The 22,203-nt window shown below is 45.2% G+C and overlaps 1 protein-coding gene and 1 pseudogene across 1 annotated transcript; one reads left to right on the forward strand and one right to left on the reverse strand.

Moving 5' to 3' along the window:
• The first annotated feature begins 1,229 nt into the window (after nucleotides 1-1,229).
• LOC146174722 (complement C1q tumor necrosis factor-related protein 4-like) lies at nucleotides 1,230-3,083 on the forward strand. Its single transcript, XM_084585619.1, has 2 exons — nucleotides 1,230-1,442; nucleotides 2,453-3,083. The coding sequence occupies exons 1-2, from the start codon at nucleotides 1,240-1,242 to the stop codon at nucleotides 2,856-2,858; spliced, it is 609 nt and encodes a 202-aa protein (XP_084441745.1). The 5' UTR covers nucleotides 1,230-1,239; the 3' UTR covers nucleotides 2,859-3,083.
• Nucleotides 3,084-13,340: 10,257 nt separating this feature from the next.
• LOC146174723 (uncharacterized) lies at nucleotides 13,341-15,163 on the reverse strand (annotated as a pseudogene).
• Between the last annotated feature and the right edge of the window lie 7,040 nt (nucleotides 15,164-22,203).

Below are 22,203 nucleotides of genomic sequence, written 5' to 3' on the forward strand. Positions count from 1 at the left end.
AGAAGGGAGCGCATTTGTAAAGTTTCATATTGGAAGGGCACAGCGCAAAAAAGACACGGTACGAAAGGAAGAAGACGTCCCGTGTCTTTTTGCGCTGTGCCCTTCTAATATAAATCGATACCAACTCGCCCAATTGTCTATCTTCTTCAATGCATTTGGCAAGTACTCGCAGGTTATGACTAGCAGCTTACCGGTATCGTTTCAGTGGAAAGTATGTAACAGTTGCATCTTAGCGGTACTCATTTATGGGCTGAAACGTGGAAGCTAACGAAAGGGATTTGAGTTGAGATTAATGCAGAGAGCTATGGAACGGAAAATGATAAGGGTAAAGTTAAGTGACAGGAAGCGCAGAGTGTGCCAGAGAAAAACCTCGAGTTAACGATATTCTATTCGAAATTAAGAAAAAAATGGGCATGGGCGAAGAGCGGATAACCGATGGTTGCTAAGAGTTACAAATTGGATTCCAAGGGCGACAGAAAGTTCGGTAAACGGACAATGTTATGAAGTTTGCAGGGGTCAAGTGGAGGCAGCTGTCACAGCACCAAGTTAATTAGACCGTTATTGAAGAGCGCATCGCCCCGCAGTGGGCATAGTACTGCAGTGCTGATTATTATGATAATGTGATGACGAATGAGACATTCCGTTAAGCGGTCAAAGTTTCGTGTGTCTGTGTGCGACTTAGCTGATTCGGACTTTCCGTTTTCCTGAAGACAGCTGGATAACTGGTTCCAGCAGAGGAGGAAGAATATTTGGTTTAATTTTGAGTCCTTAGTTTATGCTTCTATGAAGGGGGTGACATAAAATTTATGTCGTGGAATGCCGTCCTGCATGCGAACCTAGCGTTTGACCATTTGATGAAGGAGGCTGTCCAAAATATTTTCAACAGAAAACCTGTGAAGCGAGAGAGAATTCCTACAAATAATAAATACTGAGGGTGATCAGAAGGGGTAGAGGAAGGAGTAGTCTGGCGGAAACAGCAGATACGTAGTGCAGCTGCAGCGTTAAAGTGTAACTAATGTAGCAGTCGCATACATTTTCGTGTTACGCTCTTCTGTCATTGAATTCTGCATTGCTGTGCCTCGGACCACGTTAAATTCCGCACCTTCAGCCCCAAACAAACTTTGCTTCAGTTTTTGACACCAACTCTATACCCCCCCCTCTCCCTCTCAGATAATAAAGGACACCGCAAACAGTCTGAATGTCACAAATATACTTCTTTTCCGCAGGTGTCGACTTGCGATGTCTCCAATTCACGAAATCGCTGCCTCGGCCTGCTGGCTGCTGCTCTCTCCTCTGCTGCTTGCTCCTTTCGTGCTGCAAGGAGCCAGCGCCGCAGCAGGCTTCACCATGACTCAGGGATACGCGGATGGCAAATACATCCGCTTCAACCAGGTTCCCACCAACGTGCAAGCGGACATCACCAAGGACCTCGGCGCTTTCCGGTCAGTGGTGCAGTCGTGTCGCATTCGCTTTTTACGCAGCTGATAGCTCTCTCTTATGTGCAAGTCGAAAGGAGGAGGCAGCAGCACGTCTGGTTGGTCCGCGTCGACACCTGCGATGAGCGCATTCAACGAGTATCCGAATGCTTGGTGCAAATATATAGCTCGCCTAGATTCGCAACCAAGCTACTTATGCGGCTGCCGGCTGTGCCACGAGCTGCGATGCGCGAACTTTGTCGTTGCTTCGTTGTGTACTGTGGGACGGCCGGCTTTTAGATGACCGGACTAGCATATGAAGCCGCATTTTGGTATTCAGGCACCGACACTTCCGAGAGGAAACAAAATGAAAATGTTTACAGATACGCTGAGGCTTCATAATTTTAATGACCGAAAAGAGAGCCCCGCTACTGACATTTCTAAGCACGGATTATCGCCCCTAATAGCGTTCCGCTCATCTGTGCAGCGTTATTTACGAGATACTTTGTCAGAATAATTCCAGCAACAGTTTTCTAACTTTCATCGCACATATATTAGCGCGCGCTTGTCGCACACGCAAAGTTAGACATTTTTGGCTCAACAAAAAGTATTCCCTCTCTCGTACAGCCGAGTGGAAATCACTGAAACTACATTCGTTCAACTGTAGCCTCGATAAGAAGCTTCGCACAGTAATAAAATGCACATCTTAATGTGCACGACGGTATTCATTGCGCACTTATTTTTGTTGCTTCTTGCTGTTCAACTTACTTTCGTTCAAAGGTCAAACGTTACTACCAAGGTAGTTTTACTCGACCCAGAGGTGACCCGGGGAGGGGAACAGTTCGATACGTAGAATTCGTAACGGTTAACACATCGGACAGAATGCTCATAAGCTCTCGTTCAATTGAGATTAAGCTAACGCGACCACGTGAGCATAATATTCGTTTGTGTAGTATACCAGGCAGTTTAAGTGATGGCAGAGGGCTTCTCTCACGGAAGGGTAAATTGTCATGTCACCCGCCTCATCTATTCTGCAGTTGCTCGCTACCCGGACTGTACTACTTCTCCTTCACCGCCATGGCACCCAGACGTGAATCCTGCCGCATCTCCCTGCGCCGAAACCGCGTGCCTGTGGTGACGGCCTTCGCCAGCGACAACGGCTTCAGCTGGGCTTCGAGCGGGGCAGTGCTGTACCTGGCACACAACGACCTCGTCTACCTGTACCTGGAGGACGGAACGCTGCATGAGTCTACAGCCTCCCGCAGGGCGTTCACTTCGTTCTCTGGATTCCTCGTCGAGGGTGAGATGCTCATGGGCCGCAATCCCCAAGACGCCACAGAGGGGCTGTTCCCGCCGCCGGACCCGAATGACGACATCTTCGTACGCATGTCTCGCATTGAGGTCCCCAAGAATACCACAGACATTGGTGAATCATCGCCATAGGTGTCCTTCAAAGCACCACATCAGCTGACATTGAACTAACACCGAGTTTCATATCTTCTACGCATAAGCAGAGCCTGCAAGAATTATGGCAGGGTATTTCTCGTGTCCACTTCGACAGCACCATTGCCTGGGGCGGTTAATATGTATACTATTGTATGCATCTGGCTATCCTACTTAGCGAAATAAAAATTGTTGCTGTTTTCTTTAAATTGTATAGGTTTTTTGAAAATAAGAGACTGTCCTGGGAGACATAAATCAGAGCAGGCCCACTAAAAGATGTATTTGCCTTTGTTTACGTCTAGTTCACTCAAAATTAAACGATGATCTGTCAAACCGACTTGACCGATTGCGAGCTGTAGGGAGAATTACGGCGTAGAGTTGGTATTTGAGTGAATGAACAAATTTTCATGACTTGTGAATTTTTGCAGTTGCATGAAATGACTACACACACAAAAAAATTTAATAGCACGCGTACATGGTTAACTGTTACATACGTAATCAGCCTAGAGTGTGGTGAGCAAGTCCTACATAATCCTCGTTCTGCCACAATGCAAGACTGCTCGTGAAGCTGGTATGTCCAATAAAGCAGGTCAATTGAGGAGCTTTGCATTTAATCATAAAAGAAAAATTAGCTGGTGGTTTAAGGTTGGTTAACCCTGGAGAGTTATACATGACTACGCTCATTGTTAAGCTTGGAATAAACACTGTGCGTTTCACTAAATGTAAAGCCCGTTCTTCATAGGTTTCTAATTCGGCATGCCGCCTTTTAAGGGCCTCATTGCGACGTACCTTTTTCGCATTCCGACGCACTACTGTTGCAGGGTGCTCGTCCTCCTCCACGCAGTGTTGTAACCTAGGCAGGAGCCCGGGGCTCGTATTTATACACCTATTGGCCCTCTACTTCCACGTCACACTGATGTCACATCACGTGACCTTGACCTTGACAGTGGTCACGGGCCATTTGGTGGCCTACGTGACTATGCCCAAATTCTCCTGGCGACCACCAGGCTTAACCCAAGTTTGACCTCTAAATCTCGTGACCTTGACAAAGGTCACGTGCCACTTGGCCTATGTGACAATGCCGCAAAGTCGCATGGCGACCACCAGGCATAACACAGAAGTTTGACCTCTAAATCTCATTATCTTGACCGTGACCCTGACAGTGGTCACGGGCCCCTTAGTGGCATACATGACTATGCCCCAAAGTCACATGACGACGACCAGGCTTAAGGCAGAAGTTTGAACTCTACATATTCCTCAAGGTGAAAACCGTGCATGCCCGACGGCTCGATGTACCTGCGTAGTGAAGCTTTCGCTTCAAACGCGAACACAACACAGCACCCACGCCGTTTCCATGTTCAGCCTTGCGCGAGCATTCAACGTTGCCGCACAGGTGCTACGTCCAGTTCGTCCGCGTCGTACAAGAATGGCTGACCAGAAATTCTTTCACAACATCATTTCTCTGCAGTCAGTTAATTCATGAACAAGAATTTCTCGCATATGGTAAGACTGCCTCGTAATCAATATATCCGCCGATTAACTCTTGTATTTGGCTTGTAATAGCCGCAGTTGCTTATGCGACCATAGAACTCCCTATAAATACCTAACTCGTAGTTTTCTGCTGTTGTTAAAACTAATTACACAGCTTTTTTGTGGCAGTCTCAACATTACTGGTGCAGACGCAGAACACACATTAAAAGTAAAATTTCGCTGCTCATCGTATGATTACAGCTTTCTCATTTATATGTTGATTGCAGCATTTTGCCCTCTGCACTTGTCTCTCAATACAAAAGGGATGTCTAAGAAATCCCACCTTGAGACAGGCGAGCACAAATTGCTGTGGCCAGAGTTGGGCTCGTGTGCTTCCCAGGCAATTTTCGCCTGTGTTCACTGCTTCCAAGTGGCTTCATCAAGACAAAAGCGAGAACCGTCACGCGCGGTCCTTGTCGAAAATGCTCAGGCCCGTAGTTTTAGGAATTATCGTGGGAATTAGAGATGTTGGTACACCAGACTACGTTTATGGTTGGGTTCCTGCACAGAAAGCACATTAGAAATCTAGATGTTGCGTTGATCAAGAAAAAATCATCAGTATCATCGGCGCGCTGCCTATGGTATTCTTTAGTTCTTTCTAAAAAAAATAATAATAATTGGTTGAGAGGAAGGGAAAGGCGCAGTATCTGTCACACATGTCACTGTGGACACCTGAACCGCGCCGTAAGGAAAGGGAGGAAGGTGGGAGCGAAAGGGGAGAGAAAGAGGAGCCGTAGTGGAGGGCTACGCAATAATGTAGACCACCTGGGGACCTTTAACGTGCGCACTGAGTGGCGAATTGTGTGCGTGTATGCGCCCAATGTGGTTTATGACCGTGCCGAGTTCTTTGAAAATACCGAAGAGCGCCTTCGGACGGAGAGAAGACTTATAGCTAAGGTGGATTACAACTGTGTTCTAAACGCGCGTGACAAGACAAGCACCCGCGCTTTCTGTGACAGCAGCACTGTAGTGCTGTTAAGAATAATTGACATCTATAACCTGGAAGGCGTTTCAGAGTGTCCGGAGGGAGAACGCCCAGTAAAGTACACGCGATTCCAGGGCTCAAGCCATGCACGGTTAGATCGCATCTATGCCTCCGTCGATATCGTACCACAATGCAGTAGGTATGAAGTAGTACCGGTGTCGTTTTCAGACCATTGTTTTGTTCAATGCAGCGTAGCTATTGTTAAGCGTGGAATGCTTTTTCATGTGAAATGTAGAAGTTTAACAACAAGTTACTTTACGATGAATTGTACAGCCGAGCAGTAAGAAAAGAAAAAGAAAAAATTTACCCACGAAAAAACATGAAGGTTTGGCAGCAGTGGGGCTCTGTAAAGAAGCCTTTGAATTAAAAGCAATTGAAAGATCTGGTGTTATAAGTCACGAAGAGAAACAACATGAAGTGCAGTTAAGGTCACTGCTTCATAAAATGGTAAAACAGGAATTCCGAGCACCGGGTGAATGGATGGAGGACATAAGGAAAACCAAACAAAAGCTAGAACTAATCGAGAAACAACGTTACCGGGGAGCGCTGGTTAGGGCAAAGGATGAAGACACAGCTGCAGGCGAAGCGGCAACGAGAAGAGCGCTCGGTTTAGAAAAAGCATGTGCTGAAAGGAATAACATCGAAGAAAAAAAATGGGGAGGGGTATTATCAACAGACATGAATCATATCAGAACAGCGTTTTTTGAACATTACCAGGCGCTCTTCGCATCACACCCGGTATATGTTATTACATTTAAGGATGAGTTTCTGGCTGAGCTACCGCGTCTCGACTACGAAACAAAAGTCAGATTAGAACCCGACATAACTAAATCGGAGGTGGAGCACGCAATTGGTAAATTAAACCCCGGCAAATCCACTGGACCGGACAGTTTCAGTGTGACTTTTTTATAAATTACTTAAACACGGAATAGCGCCTCTGTCCTAACTGTAATCTTTAACGAAGCCTTCAAAGAAAAGGCTCTTCGACCGTCATATGGGTCGTGTCACACTGTGCTCAATCCGAAAACAATTGAAATAAGTAATTTAAGACTGGTTACTGCATACCGGCCAATAGCGCTCACAAATGTGGAGTAAAAAGTTTCTGTGAAGGTTCTAGGGCGAAGGTTACAAACAGTGATTAGAGATATAGCTGGGCCTCATCAGACGTGTGGGAATAAAGGGCGCTCTATTTTCACCAATATCCATAAAGCGCGCAGTGTACTAGAATACTGGGATGACAGTAATGGTCGAGTGGCCTTTCTCCAGATTGACTTAGCAAAGGCATTTGAATGTGTCGCTCACGAAATGTTGTTTGCCATTTTAGACCATGTGAATGTCGGTTCTGTTGTCCGTGAAGGCATAGCTTTGGCGTACCGGAGCCGCACGACGAGATTGATTGTTAACAAATGTTTAGGGGCCCCCATCAGTGTAAAGCGTTCCGTACGCCAGGGCTGTCCCCTCAGCCCTCTTTTATTTTGCATCTATATAGAGACCCTTTGTTTGAAAATACTCAAGAATAATTCAGCAATTCAGTGTAAAAGCAGCCGAAGTAAAGCTGTTAGCGAATGCACACGACATCGCTGTTTTTACCGATGATGAGGGGTGCATGGTAGGGGAGTAAACTGCTCGAAATGCCACGGACTTTGTCATGGAAGGTGGCCATCTACGCTTCAACGGTTTGCCAGTGTGCCTTGGACGACGACGCCAGATAGGTACTTGGGAGTTCTGCTTATGGCTTACCGCAACAGTGAGCAGTATTGGAGAAGGCAGGCTAAAGAGATAAAGGACAAAGCTAAAAAGCGGAAAGGGACCAACCTATTTTTGCTAGGACCACAGTCTGCAACTTGTTCTTTATCAGTGTAAGCTCTGGTATGTTATGCAGGTGTTGCACTGTTCACGGTTAAATATTCAGTAAAAGTAAAGTAAATTGGTTCACAGGAAGGGAAAAAGGCGCAGTAACTGTCACACTTGCTCTGTGGACACCCGAACCGCGCCGTAAGGGAAGGGAGGAAGGTGGGAATGAAAGTGGAGAGAAAGAGGAGCCGTAGTGGAGAGCTACGGAGTAATTTCGACTACCTGGGGATCTTTAACGTGCGCTGACATCGCACAGCACACGGACGCCACTTCGTTTCGCCTCCATCGAAACGCAGCCGCCGCGGTCGGGTTCGAACCCGGGAACTCCGGCACAGTAGTCGGGCGTCTTACCACTGCACCACCCCGGCGGGGCTAAATATTCAGAAGCTGCACAGGAATTTGGCATATTTATGTGGGCGTCTGAATGGGAGCGCTGCAGGCGGACTAACTTGTTCAGACGAGTACAAAACTGTGTGCTAGGATTGGGCCACCTGTTTTTGCGGCAGCTGGGCAGTCATTTTTTTTTTTTAAGAACATTACTAATCGTATGCCAAGTCAGACTGAGGCGGCTGCTACTAGAGTACGTTGTTTTAACTGAAGATTTTCCCGCAGGGATTAAGGGCTTTTATATAGAAGTCGTAGCAAATGTTCGGTTCCTTTCAGCACAGTTTTCAAGTGATTATTTGTCAACAATAAAACGAGAGAAATTGTACCGTGCATTGTGTGACATTATGTTCCCTGTGCCTTTGTACAGGGCCTTGTACAATGAAGGCCTAGGTTCATATGTTTTAAAAAGGGTAAGAAGAATGCAGGTGACGCCAGGAGCAAGAACCTTCTTTTTAAATTGTAGACTGGAACCTTGCCGGTAAAGACATGTTTGGAGGAAAAAGGATTATTTATACCCTGGGGACCACACTGTTTAATATGCAGGAAGCCAGAAACAATAGAAGACCATTTTTTTTATCCTTTGGGAAGGTGTATATTATTGGGACGTAAAGAACGCTAATGAAAGATTTCCCGCTAGACCCGCATGGCATTCGGTACTTATGCGTAGAAAGTGAGGATGGGGTACCATTTGATTTAATTATGCTCATGGGCCTCCACTGTACATGGCGCTCAAGAATGGCGGGTTACCACTCGATAAAGATGCACGGACTGCCAGAATTTATTTTCGGGAAAGGGTGGACAGGTTTTCGGCAATCCAGAAAGCTAAAGCAGAACCTCCCGAGTGGCTCTCATAACTAGAGCCTTTGTTGTGGATGCGTGAATTTTAGTATGTCACATGTAAATAGCGCATGTATATAGCATTTATGCGATTTTTATTGATTTTATTTTCGTGCGATGCAATGTGTCAAGACCAGGCAATAAAAAAAAACGTGCGCTGACATCGCACAGCACACGGACGCCAAATCAGTGATGTGGTGCCTAATGTGGTTGTGTACCTCGCGTGTTGTAGTAGATTATGCATGCTGTACCTCTGTAGGTAAACAAAATAAAGCACATAAGGAGAGAAACCACTGCCTGCCTTTGCGCTTGAATGCGTGATATATATATGTACGATCCTGCAGCGACTGCTATTCCAATATTTTCGGCCCATCTTGTGTTCATTCTTTCAAGCTTGGAGTCTTCAAGCTTGAAAGAATGAAAACAAGATTTCTTTTCGCCCCTGTGGAGGAGTTGGACGGGTGCCAGAGGGCGGAAGAGTGACGGTGCAGAAACCGAAATTTGTAAATTTTGCGGCCACGTGGCAACATTAAATCACATAATATGAAGATGCGTTCGTGCTCCAGGGCGTAACGCGATTAAAACTAGCGATAAATGGGAGACCACGCTAAGAAGCGGCGACGAAAAAAGAAAAAACTCAGCTATTCGCCGTCCGCCTGGCGGCCGAGGCTGAAGACCTCTTCTCCTAGACGGGGCCGGGTGTCCTCCGGCCGCGGTGCGACAGACTGCCTCCCGGACGCCTGCGTGCGGACCCGGAGGTGGCTGCCGCGCCATATTGTTGTTGTTGTTGTTGTTGTTCTCCTCTAATGTGATGGCACATACCCACATAGGGGGATCGGCCAAGAATTGGGGTGCAGAGATATTAGATTTTGAGATGTATAACTACATCGGAAAAAAAAAAATAATAATAAATGCTAGGGAATAGAAAAGGAAATGTAGATATGATAAACCAAAATATATAATAGTAAATACTAACGCACGCAGTAAGAGAATAGTAAGATTTATATGTACAGAATAAAACTTCAAAGCATATTAGTCAGGTAGACGTTTTGTTTCTATTAAGAAGTTTTGAATGGCGTTGAAAACATACCTGTGGCTGTACCCAAGCATGGTGGCACCGAACGATAATAAAGTTTGGCTGCTCAAATTAAGACCCAGCTGTTGTAACGGCTTCTCTAAGTACCGTTTTCTCATCACGGTAAAACGGCGGCAAAATATCAAGAAATGGTCTATTGTTTCCGGTTCCCCGCAGAATGCGCAGACAGGAGAAAGCGCCAAACCAGACCTGTGCATATAGAAATTTAGGGGCGGAATACGACAGCGTAGCCTTGTTAGAGAGACCTCAGTCTGCCTTGATTGACATGATTTCCTATTCCACGAATACTTGAGGTGCAGGTAGTCATCCGAGGATAAAATAGATCCAGACTGCGTGCTTAATAAGGCACGCCGCCGAAATCTTGCTGCTGTTATGTACGCTGTTGCCGGGAGGATGGGCAATACAGGGCCGTTCAGAGAATCTTTGGCTAGTTTGTCTGCAATCTCATTGGCTGTCACATTGCTGTGTCCTGGTACCCACACTATATGTATGAGCCTCAAATGTGAGGGGAGCAATGAAAGAAAGGTGTTTAAAATTTGCGAATCCATATTCGAAGAAAGCGACAAGCACAAAGAATAAGAGTCTGTAATTACAGCCACTGTTGAGTATGTTGTGTCTAGTTTGCGCAGAGCAAGCACCACCGCCAGCAACTCCGCCTGGAAAATTGGAGTAAAATCCGGAAGACGGACTGAAAAAGCCCAGTCTAAAAGCGGACAGTATATTCCAACACCGGCTTTTTCATTAAATTGAGAAGCATCCGTTGCTATTGTTATGCTAACTGGAAGACTTTGTAAATGATCTTCTAATAATCCATTTAAAATGTGAGGTGCTAAGTGTTTCGCATTATTTGGGAAAATGTCATCAAAGATAATTTGAACCGACGATGCACTTACTTTTGTTGGAAAGATGTTAGAAAGGACTACGTGCAAAGGTTGTAACAGATTTTGCACTAGAATTACCTGCGGGGTATGAAACCGAGGCCATACGACTCCAAAAAAGGAGTCTGGCTCGCAACAAAAAATTCGGCGGAAATAAATGTTCTTCCTCCTCCTCTTTCAAGCTGAAACCCAGGGATGAGATCTGCAGCGCGTTGTGCACGTGCAAATCAGGCGTTGCTGGCATGCCGCCGCTGTCGTGCTGAGTTTTAATGACGGTAATGAGCCGTCGTCGACAGACAAGCTACAGAGGTGGGGTCGACCTGCTCCAAAAAAGCCTGTCACGTCAAAAAAAAAAGAGAGCATCAGGGATCTATTTGACGGTAAGTGGAACAGTTGGCGTGAAACAGATCGAACGCACAATTTTTACAAGTTTTCTAATTTTGAAATCTTACCGCATTGTTTAGCCTTCTAAATTCACCCTCAGTTAGTGCTTCAGATTTCTTTTGTATCAGTTTCCTTACACACACCAGCCCACATAAGTTTAATCGTGGATAACGGACATCACATTCTTTTTGCTGCTGGATGTGTTTCACTGTCACCGCCCACAGTCAAGATATTGTATGCATATTTGAAACATTTTTGTTTTTTCAGAGTACAGGTCTCTATATGTAGGTGACAAGGCTAAGGAAGCGCCACCATCATATGTCCTTGAGTACTTCGCTGATATTAACAGCAGCATGCATACGGCATTGCGTATTCAGGAAAAAGGGAATGCTGAGCACGAAGCGTGTAGTGTACTTGAACACCTAGTATATCAAGCCACATTGAGCGCTGACATCAGCACAATTAAGGAAGTACTTGGCTGGCATAAAGGCCTGCCAGTGTACACATCAAACACAGCACAACCTGTTGGTGATGGAGGAGCATGTAGCTTAATATTTCAGGCTGAGTCCTCAAGAGCAGCTATTTTTAAATCAAGAGCCACTTGTATAGAATCTGAAGCCGCGGTTCTTGCAGCACTGACCATAACACAAGCAAAATGTGCACGGTTTTTGGCAAAGCACTTCTGTGTTTTGTTTTCCTGTTATGCTTGCTGCCGTGGCACACCTGTCCTGTTTTGTGGATGCCCTTATTTCATCAGATCTTGGCACTGGTAAGTAAATGTGGTCACCTACAGACAATAGCAGAGTGGTGGCATTTAATGTTAGTTGCAATGCTTCGTTTTTACTTTATTGCTCTTCATCTGTACCTTCACGAATCAGCACAGTAAAGAACTGTGGCATGTATTTGAGGCATGACAGCTTATTCTGGTGTACTTTGACAAGCAAACATGCACCACCTTAACACTCATGGTTCATGCAAATGTTTTTTAAATCTGTTTTAATGCCTTGATTGCTATCCTTGAAATCACAGGTGCCATGCAGAACGGGCAGAAAGAATTTCAAATTCCATTGCACATCGAGTTGTCACTAGGCAACAGAGTTTTGAATCACTCGTCAAACAGCAGCGGCCCTCAAAGACACCACAACGCAGTTGTCACGTATGATGAGCACAGAATAATTTATTTGGTTCAAACAAACATACCAAAATGAACTTATTCTAATATTTCTCATAAAGTAGGTAAAAAAATGAGAAGGGTTCAATGCTGATGAACCGAATATGGCGCGAAAGCATTAACTGCGGGTTACCGAGCGTTCTTCTTTTCCTTTTTATTTTTATTTTTCTTTTCCTTTTTCTTATTCATCTTCTTCTCCTTTTTTTTCTTTTTCTTTGTTTCCTTTCTCTTTATTACTTTTCTTTTTCTTAAATAGGGACACGGACACGGCACGCAGCGACGAGCGGCTAGACCTGCTCAGAAATGTTATCTCATTGCTCATGTCTATTTCTTAGTGGAAGCATTTGCTGACATGGCTGTCTTTTCTTCACAGCAAGTTAATGTGCAGACCTAATCAATGTGAATTCCGTAGTAGCGCTACATGCATTGTCGATTCCAGTGTAATATTCAGAAATGTTTGGTTATGTAGTTAAAAGCCTAAGCTGAGTTTCATCTTACCGTTTTCCCAGGCACTGACATGGAGCCTGAAACAAGGCAAGAATTTGAAAGGACATACTGTGCTCGAGTAGTGCAGGTATGTTGGTACTCACATCTCCTTTGTGCGTGCTTTGCTCGTTGACAGTATGCCTCACTGTAGTTAACTGCAAAACAGACTTTTTAAAAGGTAGTTTACTGTATAAGTGCAATAACTTTTGTTTAACTTAATAAGTTTATTAAATGAATATACAAATAATAATTGAATATAGAACAGGCTGTTCTTGGCAAAATATTTTTAATTTAATTTAGTAAATAAGCTTAATATGCTTATTTAATAAATTACTGAATATGAAAACAAGCAGCCAGTTTTTCAGGATTTTTACTGAAACTAGATAGTGTGATAAAAGAACAGAGTATTTAATGTGTACCTCTGCTCGCATTCACACTACACAAACAGGAACACACATATGGTTGCCTTCTAAGGATAATTCTTCCTGTATAGGTATAAAATCATGAAGGTTTTGTGCAAGTTAGACTAGCCATCAACTACATGCAGCCTTGGCTCGTGCAGTACTGATGGGATCTTCGAAACGAGTGAGGGCATCACTGCTGGAAATAGTGTCCATACGTTCGAAAAGAAGAAAACATCATCGGTCGTGAAGAGTGTCAGAGCTTTGTGACGTATCTCAAGTTTGAAGACGGCCATCTGAAGTTGCGCCACAGCCATCCATTCTTCTGTCAGGTACAGGTGGCCATCTACGTCACCAAAACTGCATGCTTATTTTTTGTGTACAGTAGGAAGCAAATCGTAACTGCTGTTGTGGAAAGGAATGAAACTTTCCTTTCAAAATACATTCCTCAACTGGAAGACTTTTACCGTTGTTTCTTTATTAAAGAAATTGTACTGTGAGCTGACGCTCACACAAGATGTCTTGCTCAATATGTGTTCACTGTATGCCGTTATGCAACCATGTTCCTCTCGCCGTACAGTAACCAAATCTACATAGGGCCTTTCTATAAAGCAATTGCTTGTACAAGCTTCGACAACAATTTTGGCATTAAAGACTGTTCTGAGCATGAGCATGACTTTGTAATCAAAAGTACAGCTTGTTCATCAAAAATCTATGCAGTGGTTTTTGGTTGTACAGTCCAAGTTTTCACTATTGAATCCCAGATATAGAAGCCTAATTTGACGGTGCAAAATGCAAAAACTGTATACTATGTGATTTGAGCATTTCATGCAGTTTTTGGAGTACAACACTCCTGTGTTAATTAACCGTAGATGGTCAGAATTATTATCGGGCCCTCTACTACGACGTCTCTTAGCCAAGTGCACCTTTGAGATGTTCATCTTCACAGACTGTCTTTGCCAAAACTAAACAGTCAGCATGGTGTGTTTCTATTCGTACAGTGGAGGCCTAACGGTATCTGTAATGGTGAAAACATCTCCAAGGATGCAGAAAAGGGTTCTGTTTACCCTAAAGAGATGGGAACCTCAGGGATGAGCTAATACTCCCCTATATGACTGAGAAGCAAGACATGGATCCTGGCTGTTTGGACGATGAATCATCTAGGTATGTACACAAAATTAAATCATGTTGAATAAATGGTAAGCCAAAATTTTGTGCTGTCCTGGAAAATAGTTTCAATGCGCTTTTCTCTGAAATACGGGACTTTGGAGTTTAGCCAGTACACAACACGTATGAAAAATATCAGTCATGGATGAGATGAGGAAGATGGGAATGCGGTTCTGCAATATTTCATGTGTTTTGATGCGCTGAATTACACCCTCTACGTGTATTCTTACTTGTGCAATTTTATACGTTGCTTTAAGTTAATGTTCTGAGAAAAGTTACTTTCCCCACAGAAAGTGGCGGCAGGATCAGAACTCCACTTTTTACAGCCACACCTACTCTAATTTCAGGAAAACCCTTGTGGGCTAGAATTGTGTATACCCTTCTTCAATTAATTTCAGAAACCCACTGTCAAGAACAAATTCAGTGTCTGAGCAGCGCCCCTAGTGTGACTTTCATTTGAAAACAATGAGTCCTGATGGGGCAGTCGCTACTAGAAACTTGACAGTAAATCCATTCTTGTAGGAGAACAACACATGCTGTTGTATTACTTCTGTGGGCATTTCGGTGCGCCTTCTGTACAGTCGACTACTAGAGCGCACTGGGGATAATTTGCTTTGAAACAATCAGGCAGTGTTTCACGCATTAGATAAGTCTCTAGTTTATATATCCATTTCGTGTGGACGGCATGAATAATTCTCGAAGCTGTTGTCTCATGAATATCAAGCACTATGGCAATGGCACTAAATGGCAGCCCGTGCTTAAACTTTAAAAGAAAAACTAAAAGCTTATTTGGGAGGTTCACCTAACTGCCCTTTTCCCTCATTTGAGGCATTAAGCTTAGCAGCAAAGAGATGACATTTTCGTCAACCCCGCACAATTCATATATTGCCCCAGGTGTTAGCTACACTGTCTCGTAGCACCCCAAAAAGCAGGACCTAGTATTCAGGCCCAAAGCTTAATCAACAAGCAGCATACAAAAACAGCTCCAAGAGCTTCTTGCAGGCCTTTTCCGGTTCGTGCCCCTTGACAAGAAGAAGCTATACTACCATCTGTTGTGCACCAATGGCTCGGCTCCGGCACTTTACGGACTACCCAAGGTCCACAAACCTGGCGTTCCCTTGTGACCCATAGCAGACTTCACCAGGTCACCGCTGCATAAACGTTCAGGATACCTGCACAAAGTACTGAGCCTCTTAGCAGGAAAATCTAGGACACACGTAAAAAATTTTTTGGATTTTGTTGAAAAACTCCGTAGCTTGAAGTTGGACGCAGCTGAAGTGATAGTGTCCTTTCACGTAGGGTCCCTGTTCACCAGTGCGCCTATCGCTCTAGCCGTCAGTACGTGCGAAGAAGTGCTCCGAAGGGACAGTGCTTTCGCTGAACGCACACTCTTTGATGTCGCCGACCTGTGTACATTGTTGCGATTCTGCCTAAGCAAAACTTTTTTTACCTACCACTCGAAGTTCTACAAGCAGACAGAGGGTTCGGCAATGGGCGCTTCAATATCGGTCATCACCGCTAACATTGTTATGGAGGCTCTGGAAGAAAAAGTTCTCGGCAGTTTTACGCCAGCCCCAAAAGTATTTTACCCTTATGCGGATGACTATTTTTGTATCTTGCAAAGAGAAGACACCTCTCCTTTTTTGCATGCTCTAAATTCAGTGGAACCGAATCTGTAGTTCACTGTCGAATTCGAAAAGCAAAACTGCCTGCCATTTCTCGACTTGCTTGTGAACCGGAAAAACCACGATCTTCCGTTCACCGTGTACCGCAAGCCCACACACACTGCCCGTTATCTGGATATTAACTCGAACCATCCAATGGCTTACAAGAAGTCGGTCGTTTCTTCACTTGTAACTCGTGCCAGAACGATCTGCAACGACCAAAACAGGCAGTGCGAGCTTAAGAAGGTACGGCACGAGCTTTGCAAGAATGGATATCCCACGCATTTTATTTCGAAGATATAGAAAACTGTTTCGCAACCTAGGATAACCATTTCCAAAAGTTTTCCGGCCAGCGCAAGGATCCCTTATTTGCGTGGTGTTAGCGAAGCTCCTTCCCGCGTATTTTCAAAATATGACTTGTGCATTGGACACGTGCCGGCCTGCAAGCTTCGCAATATGCTTATTAAAGTTAGGGACCCTCTGCCCTCTGTTCGATTCCCTGAAGTGGTCTATAAGATACCCTGTGGCGACTGCAGTGAAGTTTATATCGGTGAAACTGGGAAATTCACACGAAGTTTGAAAGAACACCAGCGTGACGTCCGAAACAATAAGATTGCTGCAGGAACACTGGTAGAGCACGCGCACATGACGGGGCACCAAATTGCCTGGGACGATGCTACAATCTAAGCTAAAGAAAAGAATCTAGCAACGCGGCTGCTGCTTCAGTCGTCGTCAGCTTCGCCTTTAAATTTCAATTCCCTCGCCTTGTCCGCCTGGTTGTGATAAAGGAACCCGTAGGGGTTCCGAAACGTCTTCTTTTTTCATGATAACTTGGTGAGCGACTGAAATTCTTTTTACTCAACTACCATGCCTGACCAGACGAACCTTCGTTGAAACCTTGCCTACTATTATTATAACGTCCCGTCTGCCCAACATATTACGCTCAGAAGAAAACGAAATTTTGTACACCGCAGCGCACACGTGGGGAACAAACCATGACTTCTGATTTACATGGCAGACAAATGAGCTAAGAATAGACGTCTTTTCAATTTTTGCAGCTCACGTGAACATAAACGGTCAATTTTTAAGGGCGCATAAAGCACAATTTTGAGCCCCATAACATTCCGTAGCATTTTTTAAATTGTGGGCCACATTGTGCCGGCAAGGTATCACAATCAATTTCTTTCGATTCCTGTCAAAGTCTTGAGGAAATGCATTTAAACTACGTTTACCCTTTTTAATCAATTTCTCGCAGGCTGCCGCAATCACAGAGCTCAGGTAACCAGTACTATTCAGTCTAGTTACTTTATGTCCAGCGCTCTCCACCACTGCGTTGTCGCAAGAGTTTTGTAGGGCAGCACCAATGTTGGAAAGAACAATGCCTATTTTCACTGTTTTTGAATGCCATGAAGAAAAATTCAAGGGTGCTTTATAGATCTAGGGCAAAAAAACCACGCCTTCGAAGCGCTAGGGAATATCCAAGAACTGCAATCAATTTTCTTGGGGCAACTCAGCTGTGAATTTTAAACCTCAACCGCATTCCTTAGCCTTAGATTTTTTGGCATCACGAACTAGGTATATCAGCCCTCCTTTGTTAACAAAAAAAATTATGAGGAAGCTTAAGCTTTGCCTTTAACAATGAAACGCGATAGCACAAGAAACATTGTAGTGCGCCCGGCATTGGCAGACGCAACCGCTTTCATTACACGTCTCTCAAGAGCGAGCTCGTTGGACGCTTCATGCCCTAGCGGTGACGTCATCGCTTCCCCTAGCGGCCTCTGCGAGAGAACCTTTCGGCTCCAGTTCGCGCGTACAGGCGTTTCTTCGCTTACAATGCGGCTGAGGCGTGCACTGAGAAGGGAGGCTCTGTTTCGAATTCCTACATAGAGCAACTTGCTATACTCATTTTTATTTATTAATCCTTCCAGACGTAGAAGCGCTGCCAGCCACCTTGCCGAAACGCGCGGGCCTCAAGTTGCAGTCGTAGTTCGTCGGCAACATCGTTGCCGATCCGAGCCGGCGCGATGAAGATCTCGGAGGCCATTCCCTGTGCATGCATGCGCCATCATGCGTGCGCCGCACGCATGATGGCGCTACGTGCACGCCAAGCGAAGAGGAAGTACAGCGGAAAAGAAATTTGCCACTCGCTTAACTGCGTGTTCTGTAATTCTGTAATTTACATGCTCATAATTATTATTATACGCCACGATACACCTCTCTAAGGCACATTTCTGAGACAACACCGCAATCAATAGACGCGCCTTTGTCCATTCGAACCATCTAGTTCGGTGGTGGAGTGAAGAAGGGCGTTCTGGGCGGCTGAGGCTGAAAATGTCGCTTGCTGGAAACAGCGCATCGGCCGTTGGCCGAGGTCTTTCGACTCCTCAGGAAACTACCGAAACGTACAAAGTTGTCCTTCCACGCCTGCCCACCGGTAATGTTGTCCTTAATACCGTTTTCCTGCATGCCGACCTTAAGGGTCGCCCGTACCGAGCACCTGACTTTCGAGACGCACTTGCACAGATTTTGGACCTCCGGGAAATTTTGTGCATTGGTCAATACCAAATGAGCCACGTGTGGATGGTTACCTGCGAGAGTAGTTCTTCAAAGCAGAAGCTAATTAACAAAGCAGAGTTCCCTGTGAAAGGACTTCGGTGCATGGTGTTCGACCCGGATACTAATGTCAAGGTTAAGCTCCTTTGGCTTCCACGCTATATGGAGCACCGGAGGATTGTGGAAGCTTTCGAGCCTTATGGACCGATTCAATCTGTGGAACGTGAAAAGTGGCGGTGCGCAGGGATGGAGCACATGGAAACGGCGAACCATGAAATCTCCCTCACGCTCAAGGACGGAGTGTCAGCAAGTACAATTCCTCACACTCTTAATGTTTATGGGGTGCAGGCATTAGTGCTTATCTCAGGGAGACCTCCACTGTGTCTTAGATGCAGCCGGGTAGGTCATGTACGGCGACAGTGCCGAACGCCTCGATGCACCCAGTGCCGGCGCTTTGGCCATAGAGTGGAGAACTGTGTATTAAGTTATGCCGATAGACTGCGTCAAGGCCAGTGGTCACGAGAAGATGACGTGGCGTCCGAACATATCATGGATGTGTCAGAGGTTGTTGATGTAACTGGTGAGTTAGGTCGTGAACCTCAAATTGATGGGGACCAGAAGCCTTCTGCACTTCACACCAACTCAGAAGAATCTGCAGTGACTGGCCATCAAGAACCAGCGTCTCCAGAGCCAAAACCGCCGGACCCGGGCCCGCCTGTGAGTGCCACTCAGAGTGTTGCGCTTGCTGCCCAAGAACCACCTGTCATTGAAGGACGTCTGGATATGCCTCCTATGGAATCAATGGAGAAGATACTGCCAGTGGATGCTCGCCTATCCTCCTTCGTCACTGATTCTCCTTCGTCGTTGGAGGGTAACAGTGAGCCGTCTGTGGCGCCGATCTCTGGTGCGTCCGGTTCTCTGTCGGCTGTCAGTGTGGCAGCGAGCGATGTGCTCCAATCAGGTTCGTGGGCCGAAGCCTTGAGTGTCTCAGAGGAGGACATGGACAACACAGTGCCTTTGAAGCGTCCCGCAGATGATGAGGTGTGTATCGATGGTGCTGGCCAGAAGGCACACTGTGTAGAGGCCACAGGAAGGGTGACTTTAAAGAGGAGGGCGATGTCTGCCCGAAAGGCCGCCAATTTGCAGGCGGGCCACCCGATTCCAGGGGATGATGTTCAAAAGGACTAGTACTAAAAATGGCTAGAATCGCAGCATATCAAGTCGCTACCCTTAACGTCAGGGGTATGCGTAATCGTCGGAGACAGCAGCAGTTAAGACATCTGTTAAAGAAATTGAGTGTGTCTGTAGCAGCAATTCAGGAAACAAAGTTGTCCTCCGACGAAGAGACGGAAGCTGCTCTTCAGCCGTTTTTGCCGGAATATAACATTATTGTTAGCCACGCTAGAGGCTTGTCCGGAGGGTGTATGCTATTCCTGGCCAAAACACTAGAGATGACAGCCATGTCTTATTGCATAGATGGCGAGGGACGACTTATATGCTGTGACCTCACAATCTCAGGTGTGCAGTGGCGAATTATTTGTGTTTACGCCCCTGTAAAACAGCGAGACAGAAGGAATTTTTTTCTTTCATTAGTTAATCATTTGTGCACAGATCGCAAAATTATGTTGTTGGGAGATTTTAATTGTGTTTGTAGGGATGAGGACCGATCAGCATTATGTAAGAGATATGACCCTAGTGCTGCATTACTTAACGATTTGGCTTGTGAATACAACCTTGTGGATGTGGGGCAGGAAAAAGGCGAGAGTATTCATTTCACTCATTTTCAGTTCTCCTCTAATGCCCGCCTTGACAGAATTTATGTTTCTGCAGACATGTTAGCAAATTTGTTTGGTTACTGGGTGCGGCCCATCTTCTTCAGTGACCATTGTATGGTGTCTCTTCAGGTAGGGAGGTACAGTCGGCAGATACTTCACCCTCGGTGGGAACTGTGGAAAATGAATAACTGTCTGCTCTCAGATGAAATCTTTAAGCGTGCTGTACCTACTTGTTTGAAAGACATATGGTCACGCCATGATCTGTCAGTTTTTCAAAAATGGGACTTGTTCAAACAGGAAACCAAAAACTTAGCAATTGAAGCCTCTGCAAGAATCGCGTTCCTAAAGAGACACCACCTTCGTGAGCTTGGGCGCACTCTAACTGAGCTACATGAGCTAGAGAGGGTTAGCCCGGGTGCCTATGTTGAAGAAATTAATAACGCAAAGGCAGAGCTTCAACAAATTGCGGCGGAAAGATACAAGGGGGCCCTAATAAGATCTAGGACTCGAAGGTTTCTTGACGAGCAACCTTCACGTCGGGCCCTCAGTGATGAAAGAGAGAATGCTCTTACGAAGGAAATATTGGAAATTCAGTATGGTGGTTGCACATATAGTGATGCTCCTAGTATTCTTGCTGCTTTCTATGATTATTATCGAAAGCTGTTCGGCAGTTGTAAAGATCCAAATCAGGGTTTCGATTATAATTCCTTACTTGAGAACTTTCCTCGACTAGACGATGAGAAATGTTCTGTAGTAGAGGGACCCATCACTTTGGAAGAAATTAAATCAGCCATTTCAGACCTTCAGAACCAGAAATCTCCTGGCCCAGATGGTATTATTAGCGAATTTTATAAAACATTTTCGCCTTGCCTAACGCCTGTTTTGATGAAAGTATTCCAAGCATCTTATGATGTGGGTTTCCTGCCTCCCACTTTCTATTCAGGCCACACAATATTAATACCCAAAAGCAAAGATACTAATCGATTGAAAACTGTTGAAGGATATCGTCCAATTTCCCTCTGTAATGTTGATTACAAAATTTTTGCCAAGGTCCTTTGTTCTCGTTTGCAGCTGGTTATCATGGACTTGATAGGTTCGCATCAGGTATGCGGTATCAGAGGGCGCAGTATTCAAACACACATCCATATTGCACGTTCAGTAATCAAGACAGTATCAGATGAGACAGGCCAAGTAGCTCTGATTCAAATTGACCTGGCGAAGGCGTTTGATAAAGTTCGGCACAATTTCTTGTTCGCGGTCTTGGAGAATGCAAACATTGGTGACGTTTTGCTCAAAGGCATAAGGCTGTGCTATATGAACTTGTATACAAGACTAATTGTTAATCAGAAGCTAACGAAACCAATACCACTGGAATCATCTGTTCGTCAAGGATGTCCACTGTCTCCACTGTTGTTTGGCTTATATCTGGAACCCCTCTGTCTCAGTGTAATTAACAGTGCAGCCATCCGTGGTTTCCCTCTGGCTCAATGTGAAGTTAAGATTTTAGCTTACGCGGGCGATATCGCCCTCTTTTGTTCTGACAAAAAGAGTGTACTTGAGGCTTTACACTTGACTGAACAGTTCTGCGATGTATCAGGCGCGGCCCTTAATTTAGATAAATCCAAAGGTTTTTGGTTGGGACACTGGGGCACTAGACCAAGCCAGTTTGGAGGCATATGCTGGGACTGTAGTCCTCTTCAGTACCTAGGGGTTCCGCTGCACCAAGTTCGTAACAGCGCAGCCTACTGGGATTCACAAATCGTACCTATGCGGCGACAAACGCAGGCTTGGATGGGTAGGGAACTCTCAGTGTTTGCTAGGGCACAGGTCTGTAACATATTTTTGTTTGCAAAGCTTGCGTATGTCCTTCAAGTCCTGCATTGTGCGAGGAGCAAAGCACAAGTTATACACAGAATATTTGCAACATTTGTGTGGCGCTCTCAATTGGAGCCCATGCGGCGTGACAACTTGTTTCTTCCCTTAGAGCCTGGTGGAGTGGGCCTTGTTCACTTGTTTGTGCATCAACTTGTCTCCCGTTTTTTCTTTTTTAAATCGGCAAACCATCCGTTTCTTGTAACTGTGCTCATTAGGCGCCTTAGTCCACATTTGCATTACTTATTCGCACCAACTGGGCAGGCTCGTGAGGGGCGTTTATGGGGATTCCTTAAGGAGGTTGC

This window comes from Amblyomma maculatum, chromosome 11, assembly GCF_055883805.1.
Source record: "Amblyomma maculatum isolate TAMU_Amacu chromosome 11, ASM5588380v1, whole genome shotgun sequence".
Taxonomy (NCBI): Eukaryota; Metazoa; Arthropoda; class Arachnida; order Ixodida; family Ixodidae; genus Amblyomma; species Amblyomma maculatum.